This window comes from Lonchura striata, chromosome 7 (assembly GCF_046129695.1).
Source record: "Lonchura striata isolate bLonStr1 chromosome 7, bLonStr1.mat, whole genome shotgun sequence".
Classification (NCBI taxonomy): Eukaryota; Metazoa; Chordata; class Aves; order Passeriformes; family Estrildidae; genus Lonchura; species Lonchura striata.
In genome coordinates this window covers 30,409,741-30,423,353 of record NC_134609.1, presented here as the reverse complement: position 1 = coordinate 30,423,353, position 13,613 = coordinate 30,409,741, and the positions used below count along the sequence as shown (strand labels likewise).

The 13,613-nt window shown below is 41.4% G+C and overlaps 1 protein-coding gene across 1 annotated transcript; it reads right to left on the bottom strand.

The window, feature by feature from the left end:
• Window positions 1-10,578: 10,578 nt before the first annotated feature.
• NPS (neuropeptide S) lies at window positions 10,579-12,534 on the bottom strand. The gene is made up of 2 exons (XM_031505144.2): window positions 12,478-12,534; window positions 10,579-10,800 (listed from the first exon to the last, which is right to left on the bottom strand). Exons 1-2 carry the CDS (start codon window positions 12,517-12,519, stop codon window positions 10,591-10,593), a joined length of 252 nt encoding a protein of 83 aa, XP_031361004.2. The 5' UTR covers window positions 12,520-12,534; the 3' UTR covers window positions 10,579-10,590.
• Window positions 12,535-13,613: the final 1,079 nt, after the last annotated feature.

Genomic DNA, 13,613 nt, shown 5'->3' with positions numbered 1-13,613 from the left:
CATCCTGGATCTGCTCCTGAAGGAGACTGGAGCAGGACTGGACAGCTGGCAGGGAAAGCTCCTCACTGTGACTCTGTCAGGAGTGATTGATTTCCACAGATCACTTCATTCATTATGAATCTGGCATTTTCCAGTGGAAAACTGTTGGAAAAAAGTCCTGGCCAGCCTGATTTCAATCCTTCTGGGGTTTATTTAATTCCTGGCCTTTTACAATACTTGGTGAGCGCTCAATTTCTGCATTTATTGCATTTGTTTGGAATAAAATTTGCCCTTAAACCTCCCTAGGATACACATTTCATTATCCCTTTGTCAAGTTAAAAAAAACCTCACTGTAAATATTTCTCCATGAATAAGTGATTTATGTTTCAATCATGCTTGGATTTGCATCCACCTTGGTGTCCTTCCCCTGTGAATATTCCTGGGAGCTGCCTGAGCGATCAAAAAATTAAACATTGCAGTCTGGAGTGTTTTGGGAACACCTTTCATGTTTATTCCCCAAGCCCTTCTCCCTGGAAAAGCAGCACTGGTCCCAGGGTGGTCACCACACCATGAATGTGAAATCCACAGAAATCTGCTGGTGGGCAGCAAGGGAAAACAAATCCCCAAAATCTGATGTTGTCAAAATCACAGAGCAGGGCCTCACACTGGGACCATTCCCTGTGTTCACTGCCCTTTGATATGAATGCAAATATTGAGTTTTCTTCTTTTTTTGGGCATCTTTGATATTTTTAAAGCACATTTGTTGCAGTAGGAAGTGGTACAAGATCCAATATGTGTTTGTTTTACTTAATCTGAGTGTTTTAACAACTGCCATGAAATATTCTGCATTTAGAGTCCACCTTTGATGGAAAACAGAATCATAGAATGGCTAAAGTCATAAGTGGTCACAATGGACCATCTGATCAATCCCAATAAATGTTCATCCTAATAAAGTCAGGAAGGAAACAGATGAAGCCTCACCTGGGGGAGGATTTGAGAAACAAATGGAATTTGAGGCTCGGATTTGGTTTTTCCCGGAAGCTCAGCTGCATTTGATGCTTTTGAAACCCCCAAATTTCAAATGTTCCTCTACTTTTCTACTCCAAAATCTGTTCATGCAGAGCCAGTCCTTATCCCTCCATCTCCCTGTGCTGCTTCCCAGGTCCCTTTGCCTGGATTTTTGACGTTAGAGGGCAGTCTCCCATTTTCCTGCTTTTTTTTCCAAGGTATTTTAACCAGCTCCGGTTGCAAAGTGCTTCAGCAGGCTGGGGCTGAGGGCACCAACAGGTAAACAAAAGCTGCTGCTTTCATTTAAAAACTACTACAGTGCTGGGAAATCTTCTCTCAAAAACGACTTTTCCACGATATCTGTATAGCTGGGAGGGTGGGCAATTTATAAAACCTCACACACATGAAATATTACCTGTTGTAATAGTTGCCTGTGAGGCATCTGTGTTTTCCCAGCAGGAATTTGTGGGAATTAATGCAGTGCAGCCCTTCCTTGGCATTGCAGGGTATCGAACTAGAGGTGGTTAAAAGGTGACTATGAATTTTGTGTGATGAATATCTCCTAAATCCTCCTCCAACCTCTTCAATTCACTTCCAGTAGTGTTTTGAAATCACAGATGAGCCAAAAAAAAAAAAAAAAATAGGGATAAAAAAAAGCCAAAGACCAAAAGATGCTTTAAAATGTGTAGGAAAAGTGTTTCTGAATCAGCCCAAGGAATGTCTCATAGCCATAAACCCACAAAGCATCCAGAATGTCATTCCAACATCCACAGTGGCAATATTCATATATCAAATCTGAGGTGCTTTGAGCTTCCAACTTTTTTTAGGATGGCATTCATCTTTGTGACAAAAATAATTATGGAATGCTAACCTGCAGCAGCTTCAGGCTCGCTAGGAAAATATTACCACTTCTCCCATCCCCAGTCACACCTAATTTAAGAAGCTAAACTTGTGATCATTAAAAAAAAAAAAAAAAAAAGCAAAATGTACAGAAGTCACCAGAGATTTTTATCTCCCCTGGAACTTTTTCTTGTGGAAGTTGCAGGACAAAACACACCCCCAAAATATGGGAATTTGAGATCCAGTTTTAACCCTTCCTTGCTCCTCTGGAAATCTCCCTTGTGCCATTGCCTGGTTACCCATTGTTCCCATAATTAGTTATGATTTTCCCTGCAGTGGTGTTGACACAAATTAATTTGCAGTGTCTGGATGCCACACAATTTCCAAGTGGGAGCAGAAAATGCCATCAATAGAACAGCAGAAGGAAAAAGGACGAGCTCAAAATCTGGGATGTAAGAGCCAAGTGGAGAAGCAGAACCAGTCAGAATCCTGCCCAAGGAATCCTGCACAGGGAATGTGGGGGAGCTTCCTGTAGGGAAAAGAGAAATTATCCCATTTTTTAATTGAATTTTTGCCAGGTGTGCAGCATTTCTGCCTGGAAAACTCCTGGATTTGCAACTCCACAGCACCAGAGCAGGAAGAATCGCTTCCCTCTCCCCCTCTGGCAGGTGAAATCCTTTTTTTATTTACAGGGAAAGTGAAGCATTTCCTCAAGGTCAGGCTTTCAGAAGTGACTCAGAAATCAGAGCTATCAGCGACCCCGAGCAGAATCCCCTGGGTTTGTTCCACCAGCCAGGAACGAGCACCAACCTCGCTGCTCCTGCTGACCAGGGCCTTTTCTCTTCATTTAACATGGAATTGAGGAACACACACAAAAACTGTGCTGCAACCACCAACAAAATACAACATAAAACTATTGAGACATCGCTGGCAGTGCCCGCTGGTGGATGCCAGGGATGAGTCATGTGGGAACCTTTCCATCCCATGATTCCAGGATAATGGGGGAGATTCGTTTCTTTTCGCGATCTGCACACAAAATAAAATTTCTGCATTTGCTGAAATGCAGTAAATAAATGTTGCTGTGGAGTAAAAGCTCCTGGCAGCTGGAAAGGAGCTGCAAGGAACAGCAAATGGGGTGATGGGATCATGGAATCTCAGACTTTGGTTGGGTTTGGGTTGGGTTTGGGTTGGAAGGACCTTAAATCCCATCCAATTCCAAACTTCCACGGTCCCAGGACGCTCCAGCCCCAGTGTCCAACCTGGCCTTGGGCACTTCCAGGGATCCAGGGGCAGCCACAGCTGCTCTGGGCACCTGTGCCAGGGCTGCCCACCCTCATTTATTAACAATCATTAATGAACAATCACATCTGCAAAGCACTTTGCAATTAATTTGTCAAATTAAACTGTCTTCAGCCATCAGACACCTAAAAATTATATCATTTTTAATGTGATATGACTAAATCCATCTAAAATACAAGGTATTTTACCTAAATAAAAAGCTAAATGGTTCAATATGCCTTTGAAAAACATCCAGCTTAGGCCAGTGACCGAGAAATCCCGTTTATAAGGCTACAGCTTCTATAATATCATTAATTAAGCAGTTACAGGCTCAGAGGTACAGCCTTTGACAGGTGAACAGCACGAGGCAGGCGAGGGGAGTGCTCTGTGCCAAAACACCTGAATTCATCCTGAGAACACAGGGAAGATAAATGTAACTCATTTCCTGAACACGGGCACGTAAATGACACCTTATTTGTTGATCATAAGGAGTGATTTGTAAAGTTCAAGTACCAAAATATGCAAATTGGCACCACGCTCCACATGCTAAAGAGCAAACGGATCCTGGAGATCTCATCCTCACATGGCTCCTGCCAAACTCTGGAAAAAGCCACTCCGAGGAGTTCAAAAAGTGCAGCACCAACACCTGGGCACTGACAGCAGAAAATTCAGGAAATTTAAACGGTAGGAATTTAGGAAAACGCCAGATTGATACAAAAATAGAGAAAATATTTGGGCTGTTCAAAGGGCTTTGGTGGCCTCCTTGAGCTGCAGGGATTTGATGTGGAGTTTGGCTCTGCCCGGGCTTGGCATCCATGAGGATAATTCCTTTAGGAGCTAAACTTTGCTGATCCTCATGGATCCCTTCCTGCTCAGGATATTCCATGAGAAATCCAGAGAAATTGTCATTAATAGCTGCAGAAAGGCAATGAAAATATAAAAACACTCCACATTTGCAACAGGAAAACATCAAATTTTTTTTTTGTTCATAATTATCTTTTCGTAGCCCAATTCCACCCACATGGGGCAATTATCTTCTTTCCTTTAAGGTTGTGTAAATTAGTCAACAAGATCCGTTTATGTAATTCATTACATAATTTCCCAACATTTTTACTCACACATACTCTTCTTTCTTCAAGTTGAGAGCCATTTGTTCTTGTTTAATTAATTGATGACTTTTACTTGAAAATCAAATGAAAATACTCCTCTGCAACATGATAACCATCATCTACTGATAATGTGATTTTTGGTTATAAAATGAAGCAAAGCAGGGCTGAAGGGGCCCAAATGACTCTGGAACGATGCTGACATCACCGAGTTTAACAATAAATTATATTTTTTTCTTTAAGGTTGTGTAAATTAATCAACATGATCAGTTTACATAATTCATTATATAATTTTTTTCCCATTTTTAATCTTACATACTCTTCTTTCCTCAAGTTGAGAGACATTTGTTTTTTTTTAATTAATTGATGATTTTTACTTGAAATTCAAGTGAAAATACTCCTCTGCAACATGATAACCATCATCTACTGATAGTGTGATTTTTGGTTATAAAATGAAGCAAAGCAGGGCTGGGGAATGACTCTGTAATGATGCTGACATCACCGAGTTTAACAATGAATTTCCACAGCATCCTCCCAGACCCTGGCTTCAGCCAAGTGTCATGCTGCTAATTAAGATGCTAATGAAGCCACAGAGCCAAGCACAGCAGCCTGGGCTCCTTGTGGAGCTCCCAGCTCTGGGACCTGGCTGCAGTTTGGAAAGGCCAGTTAAGATTTTGGGGGGTCAGGAGAGCCCTTGGGCACACGGCACAAAAATCTGTGAGGAGGCTCCGTGGGCAGGGGAGTCTCCGAGTGCTCAGAGCTCTGTGAGGTGCTCCAGGGTTGCCATAGAGACTCACCAGGTTTGACCAAGAGTCAGCACAAAATATTCCGACCCTGAACGTGCTGAACATTTGAGGCACGACCTGTGGAAGATGTTCCATCACTCCCTGTTCTTCCAGTGAGCTGGGGATGAAATCTGAGGTGATGTCTGGGGAGCTGCTCTCCACAGCTCGTTTCCATCCACACCTGTGGGAATCTGAAAAACAGAAACTCCCACAGACACTGCAGGGTTTGAGCTGCAGCCTTGGAAGAAGCTTGGATTGATGTAAAACCACAACACACAGACATTAAGCAGAAAAATCATAAACTTGTGTTTCTATAGTTGTAAGCAAGATTATGCCTTAAGTTAGTGATAAACTGTGTGGGTAAGATGGTGAAGGGTTTCTAATGTAGAGGTGTGGTTAATGTGGGTATGGAATAAACTCTATTATGGAATAATAGAGTTACAATAAATTGTTTATATTATGGAATAAACTCTAAAGAGTTTAGAAGTTTTAACAGAAGCAGATGTGTGCTGTGAGTTAGAAGCCCACTGGACAAAAGTATCCACAGTGCAGCAGAAGTGAGTAAAGGTGATGGGTTAGAAAAGCAAAATAAACCCTGTGGCAGCTGTCATTGGGTTAGAAAGTTCTGCACTGCCTTGTAACCAAGAACTTGTGACTGCTCTTGAGCTGTGGCCGAATGCCTGCTCCTCTAAAATCTGAGACTGATGTTTATCTGAGCAATAAATTGTTATTAGCCTGAAAATAGTCCCATCCCTTCATTTCTAGCAGTGACAATGACATTAACAATGAGCCCTTACTTTTGCTCTGGAAGGTTCACACGAAGAAGTGGAAGAGACGGGTCTCAGCCAATGGAGCTTTTAGGATCACCTTCTTTTCCACCATCAGCAACCCAGTGACTTCAAACCTGGCAAGGAATTAGAGGAAAAATACTGTCTATCACCACAGAGACAGAAAAATTGCCCTAACCCCAAATTTGCTCTGTACCCCAACCCCAGAGTTATACTTGATTTTCAGCAGTGTCACTTTCTCAGCCACCAAGGTCCATCCTCACCTCAGTTGTTCTCACCAGCCATGGCCCATTGGGGTAGAACAGTGAGCTCAGCTTGTTTTCTTGAAGAAAAGCATCCTGCCATGCTGCTTCACTCTCCCAAAAATAAATTTAAATATGGTGAGACTGATACAAGCCATATCTTTGACATTTTTTCAATCTTTCCCCAAACTCTTTCAACATTTAAACAGACAGCTCATCAATGACATTCTGCATAAATGCTCCACGGTTTGAAGTAATTTTTCATGATGAATCTTTAAAGTGCCAGACTCTCTGATAAGTTAAATTTTGATTTTCTTTATATGACAAATGGTTAATAGTTGTCTTAGAGCCTTTCTGCACAATGATTTTTATCTCTCTTTTATTACGGTAATAATAACATCTAATACACTCTCTCATATCTGTCTTGCTTTTTCTTAAGGTCAGAATTATATCCAGAGTTAAAGGCAGCAAGAGATTTCTCCCTTTCTTCCTCTTGGTATTTTCAGGGAATAAATTACCACATACAGGCAAATAATAGCAAATTAGGAAACCTGAATGTGATATCCATAGTTTAATATGTGCTGGGCAATCAGAAACCCGAGTATTGGGATGTCATTACAACGAGGAATTTTCAGGCTTGCAAGTTAATTAGGTGCTATTACATCAGGCTGTTTAATTGCCTTCCTTGCCAATAACCTGTGAAGAAGAAGAAAAGTGTTAATTCCTCTTTTTGCCTTTGGGCAGGTTTTGTTGGTGATGTTTTATGGGATTTGTTCCCTTCAGGCTCACCTGTGGAAACCTCAAACCTTCCAAGGCACAGATGGGTTTTGGGGAGCAGAGGAGCAGCAGGTGGCACGTCCTGCTCCTTGGAAGGTGCCATTCCAGGTGTGGGGATGGGATGGGATGGGATGGGATGGGATGGGATGGGATGGGATGGGATGGGATGGGATGGGATGGGGATACAGCTCCCACAACCTCAGGGTAGCATCAACCCAACCCCAGAGCCCAGCACAGGCCAGTTTATAAATTCATTAACTTATTATCAACTAATTTACTTATACACAGCTGGATCTGAGTAGACACATTTCTTAATTGGGTTCTCTTTATGGCAATGATATCACAGTTAAAAGGAGTTTAATTCTTCAATAAATGTCAAAATAAAAGTAATTTATTCAGTAAATTTAGGGAAATCTGGTTTCTAGCTTGAACTAGAATCAAAACTGGCCAAATCGAGTTTGGCTGCTCCAAGCAGTGATTGCTGAGCTCAGGAATGGTTCTCACAGCCCAAAAACAAGGAATCATCACTGGAAATTTATATCTAAAGCTTCCAGAGATAGATACAAGTTAGAGCAAAGAAAGGAAAAAAATTCCTTATAGATTCCAGAATTATGTGCTGTCCTTCAGCCTTTCCAGCTATTGAAACCACCCTTTTCTGTCCCAAAACTCTTCCCAAATCCATAAGTCATGCCACCGCTTAGTCAGAATGGCTCAATGAAGGCAGTTCCTTATTTTTCAGATGGGGAAATTGAGTAGAAATTATTTTTCTAAAGTCACAGACTGAATTACTCAGCCAAGACTGGCCAGAGCATTCCCAACTTCCCAACTCACTCCTCAATCCCCACACAAAGTATCTCTCTTCCCACCCTCTGAACTCTTTGATCTTTTATCTTTCTTTTAGGTTAGCCAAGAAAAACAGTAAAGAAATCCACAAATTATCTTCTCACAGCATCATGAATCCCTGTTCTCCAGAAAGAAATAAAATTAATGACAACACATCAATTATGGCACAGGTTGGCACCCCTGTAGCTGTTCCCATTGTTCACTTATTACTGAAAAAAAGACATTTTCTGCCATATTTCCAGTTCCTGTCAGCATAAAAATTAATGTGCCTGGCAATGGCACTGTCAGAGCCTTATTTCCTGACAGAGATCACTGAGGTCACTCTGTTCTCTCCAAAACAAAGGCACCTGGAAAGTTCAGAGATGAGTTCAGCATTGCAGGGTGAGCCTCCTGTGTCTGAGATGGCCACATCAGCCCTCCAGTGACAGAGCTCCTGACAGGCAGCTGGACAATCCACATTTTCCAGGCTTGCTCTGGATTTAGGTGATTTAGATGACTTATGGCTCCTGGTCCCTTTGTTTTGTACATGCAGATCCCTCCAGCTGGAGTGTGGCCTGTCAGGGGCTGACTAAATCATAAAGAATGGGATTTTTCCAGCAGCCAATTTTTCTTGCATCCCTTATTTTTGATAAAAGGGGATGAAGGTCTGTGGGAGCAGGACACCAGCTCTGCCTCCCTCTGGAACGTGCCCTGCTCAAAGACAAATGCCAAAACGCTAAATGAGTTACTCTCATTCCTGCACAATAAATGAAAGGGAAGAGCCTGATTTTCCAAGCTCCACGCAGAGTTCTGTTGGCTTAAAGACAATTTTGTTCATCCCAGGTTACCAAGGCAGGAATATATTTGATTATGTAGGAAAATGTTAGCAAAAACAGATCTCAAAAACCAAACAAAGGTAAATCTGAGTTGTTTGGGGTTTTTTGTTTTCCTGAAAGATAGTTTGGGCGAGGATAAGAGCTCTGCACTGGGACAAAACACCTCCATCCCCACAGCCCTGTGCAGATGCAGAATGGATTCGTGGAATCATGGGATCACAGATGGGTTTGGATGGAAGGGACCTTAAAGCTCATCCCCTTCCACCCCCTGCCGTGGCAGGGACACCTCCCACTGTCCCAGCTGCTCCAAGCCCCAGCGTCCAACCTGCCCTTGGACACTTCCAGGGATCCAGGGGCAGCCACAGCTGCTCTGGACACCCTGTGCACTCAGGACCTCTTTTTGCTTCTGTCACCTGCCAGGAATCATTCCCAGCCCTTCCCTTTTCCATGGCCAAAGGCAGTGTTGTTCTGCTCCTTGAGGAGTCCTGGAGAGTGTTTGAGATGGAAAATTTGCAGGACATCTGTCATGGCTGAAATGCCAGCAGCCAGGAGTGTCACAGGGCCGTGCCCGGCTGCAGTGTCACCATGGTGTCACCCTGGGCTTGCTCCCATCTGATAGTACCCAAAGATAATAAATATCCAGCACACTCCTTAGGCATTTTCCATGGTTCCCAGGATCCCATGGTTTCTAGGATTTCATGGTTCCTAGGATTTTATGGTTTCTGAGTTCCATGGTTTCTAGGATTTCATGGTTTCTAGGATTTCATTGTTCCTAGGATTTTATGGTTTCTGAGTTCCATGGTTTCTAGGATTTTATGGTTCCTAGGATTTCATGGTTCCTGGGTTCCATGGTTCCCACTTGACTCAGCAACCTCGAGACAACCCCAAAAGAACTCAAGTGTTTAAGTGACTTTAAAAACCAGGATATGTTAAACTTTTCAGCCGGGGCAAACACGGGCAGGAAGGTGTTTGATCTCCTTGGATCAGCCAGAAATCATCCAGGAAAACCTGCTGTCCCACGAGCACAGCTCCATGCTGGGCTCACTTTTCCCCATGAGCTCAGGGGGGGCATCACAGAGGTGATGACACCAAACCACCTCATTGTAGGGTTAAAAACGATCTCCTGAGCCATGCTATTGAACAGGGAAATATTAGAAAACATCCATAGAGTGATTTATTGTAATTTATATCACAGCTTTGACTGCAAAAGGCATCGCAGAGACACTCTGCCACATTTTCAAGCCAAGGGCACAGCTGGGTTACACTCAGGGGACACAGCCACAAGTAGAACTCACACGTGTGTAACTCATCGGGTGACCTTTCCTCCACACCACATTTACAAATTTTGCATCAAATAATGTTTTCCTTATTTTGGTGGTTTGTTTTTTTTTTTTTCCAACAGGAAATTAAAAAAAAATCCCATATTTGGCACATTTCATCAGCTGGGTGTTGCCTACCTAAGTCAATTAACTGAGGCACAGGGAGCAGTGCTGATACCCTGCCTTAGAGTGTTTTCCCAGGATTCTTCTGGATATGAGATGAGACACCTCCAGAGACTATTTCCTGCCAAAGGAAATAACTATATTTATATTTATATTTTAAATTATACATTTTAAATAACTATATTAAATCAGCAACAGAAGTTACAAGGGGGGCCTGATTCTTTCACCAGTGGCCCTTCATATCATTGGAAACCTGAAATGTACTTTAAATCTGTATTAAAATTACCAGTTCAGTAAATGTAGATGTGATTTGGGATGGGAAAGCACAGGAATGCCTCGTGCCTGGCAGAGAGGAGGGATTTTGGGAATACTCCGTCCTCCCCACAGGCCGCGTGCGCACATCTCAAAGCACGGGATTATTTTTGTGTTAATCAAAGAGCAGCTTGATTCAAACCTGTAGGCCGACAAAGGAGGGAAATCAAGCACATGAAAACATTCATTTCGAGACAAAACTTTATGCCAGTGTAACTTTGGGAGCAAAGCCCTTCCCGAGGGCTCGCGGCGCTCCGAGACCGACGCCTGGCGACTCTCGGGGGTGGCTTTGTCAGAGCAAAGCATCAAAAGGAACTCGAAGCAACGACTGCAACATCAGATGTCAAACCCCGGGCTGGGTTTTGGGACATTTTCTCAAGGCTTTGCCCTTCGGAAGGAAGTTTTTTTAATTCCCGCTCCGACGCCGTTGCGGAAGGACCTTTTGTGGAAAAGGGACTCCAGGAGAGGCTCGCCAAGAGCCAGCTCCTCAGCCCTGGCCACCTTGGAGAGGCAGCTGCTCAGCAGCACCAGGCACGAATCCCATTTTCTGTACAGCTGGCAGGTCCAATAAAAAGGGCTGGCGCTCTGGAGATGAAAGGCAAACAAACAAACAAACAAGGAGAAAAAAAAAAATTAAATAAGAAAAGGTAAAATTACGGATTTATGTATTTGCCAGGACTTGTTCAGTATACAGAGCAAAGTAGAAACACAAAAGCAATTTATGCTTTGTATGCCAGGGATGAGCTGTTATTTTATTGTGTTCAAAATCAGATTTTTTCATAGCTTTTTATACATTTCTGGTCTATAATACTGATACAATTATGTCTAGGGTGTGATATGAATTGTTTTCAGTGATGCTGACCAGCTGTGACACAGTTTCCTTGGAACAATACAGGTGTTTATTGCTGGAAAATGAGATTTTTTTTTTTTCAGGGAAAAATGAAATACCAGTTTTGTATAACCTGTGTGAACTTCTGAGGCTTAAATTACAGGTAAGAGAAAACAAAAATACCTGTAATGCTAAAATTTGGAGGATGCTTTCCAGTAGTTATGACCAATTCTGGAAGTAGTTCTGAGTAAGTTTAATAATAAAAAGTAGTAACGGTAATTTTAAAAAGTCTGCATAAAAATCCAGACTCTGACAAAAATCCAGGGTTTTGCATGCATTCCTTTTACTTGCACTCTATAGGACAAAAAAATGCCAACTACATAAAAACTTTCACATATTTCAACAGCTCTTAAAATAAACTGCTTTTAATTACTGCTGAATTATAAAATAAAACAATTTCCTGGCATGTCTGTGGTTGCTCTGTGTGTATTTCATCATATCCTGATTTCCCAGCTGATTTTCCATCTAAAAATCCTATTCTGCTATCTCGAAAAATTCCATGCAAAGCCATAGGATTAACACCTGGCATTGCTGGTAAAATTGTCATTAACCTCATTAGGATTTGTTTTAATTCAGTGTTTTATTGCTCTTCTTTAATAGTGGTTATTAAGTTAATTTTTTTGGTTTTTTTAATGACTTTTTCTGCAGCCAACACCTTCTGCCCCTGATAAGGCATTTCCCAGAATTTTCTCCCTAACAAGAAAAAACACTTTTTGCAAGAAAAAAACTTATAAAAACAAACAAAACAAAAACAGGCACAGAGAAATTCTTTTTGAATTTTCATCTGCTATTTCACTAGATTTTCCTGAACAAATAACTTTTATTTAGACATTTATTGAAGCAATTAATGTCCTTTTTAGCATGATATCATTGCCATAAAGAGAACACATCCATTTGGAAATGTGGCTACTCAGATCCAGCTGTGTCTAAATACATCAGTTGATTATAAATAAGTTAATTAATTGATAATCTCACTAGCAGTAAGTGAAATTAATACATATATCTCTAATTGCACCTCTTTGAGATATGCAAGGAATTCAGATTAAATGGAGAGGAGATTTGTGATTTTATCTTTTCCATCCAGGATTTCAGCTCCCCACACTCCACATTAAATATGCACTGAGTTGCTCACATGATTATTTCAGAGGCTTGCATATTTTATTAATAACACCAAGAAAAATTAGGCTATGCTCCAGGAAAATGAGGTAATAATATTTAACCAATAGCTTTACTACAAGAAAGTTCTTCCATTTTATAAAAAATAAAAAAACACAGCAGAAAAGAAGCAACCAAGCAAACAAAATTAATTTAAATAAAGAAGTGATTCAAGAGGAATGAAACAAATCTGGGAGTAATTAGAGAATGGGACTTACCATGGAAGGGCCAACTGGGTAACCTGAGCACACCAATGTCATGGAGATCCACAGGATGAAAACTAAGTTTAACCTGCATAGACTTCAAAGAAAAGCTGAGATTAATGAAAATTTGGACCAAAATCAAGCAAAATATGAACAGAGAGCAACCCATGCACCAAGAACCCCGTGGTGGCTTTACCTGCTCATTTTCTACCCAGCACTGTGTGCGTGAACATGCAGCACCACATCCAAATTCCTCACATATCCCTTCAGTTCTTCCTCAGGTGACCATTTTATACCAGAGTTCAGGAGGGAAAATGTCATCAGAGCTGATTTTATTCTGACTAATTGCTCCTTGTTTGGCCTTTTCTTCTTGTTAAATGGGAAAATGGCAAGAACACGCTCAGCTGCCATCACCAACCCCGGGGATTTCATTTAAAGTGTCCCATTAAATGTCTCTCAAGTGGTTTTATTGTTACCTCTGTGTCATCACTGCAAGCCTGGTCAGAGGTCTAAAGATTTCAAAAATCCATCTCAAGAGTTTGTTACCACTTCCAATATATCAGGTGGAGACGTTGCAAAGCCTGGCAGCAAGGGCGAAACATTAAAAGTGCATTTTAAGTAGAAAAATCCTCAAAGAGTCTTATTATACTCTAAACAGCACAATACAAATATCTTTATCCCCCCAAAATTATTATTTTTTTAATGTCCTTAGTTCTAAATACACCAAATGAATTTTTTTTCTGACAATTAAAATTCTTTGGACATTAATTTCTACTGTGCAGCCATATCTCAGCCCACACTGAGTTTAGCCAATCCAAACTTCTACAGGATTAATAAACTCTGTTAATCTCATTAATAAACTCTGTTAATCTCTAGCAGCACAGCAAATGTTTCATGTCTAAAAGCAGCATTTGTTGCTGCAAGAAATTTAATGGTGCAGCATTTTAGGGGATCCTGTGGTTTATTTATCCAAGTGGTGTGAAAGTGCTGAATCCCAAAAGGTCTGGAAATGTTGGACTGCACAGGGAATGCTGAAAAATGCTAAATTCAATTTATTTTTTCTGAGAATGAGCACCACATCTACAAAAACATGCTGGGTTGATGCTTGGACAGGCTGATCCGAGAGCTTGTCCAGCTTTAACCATTACAGG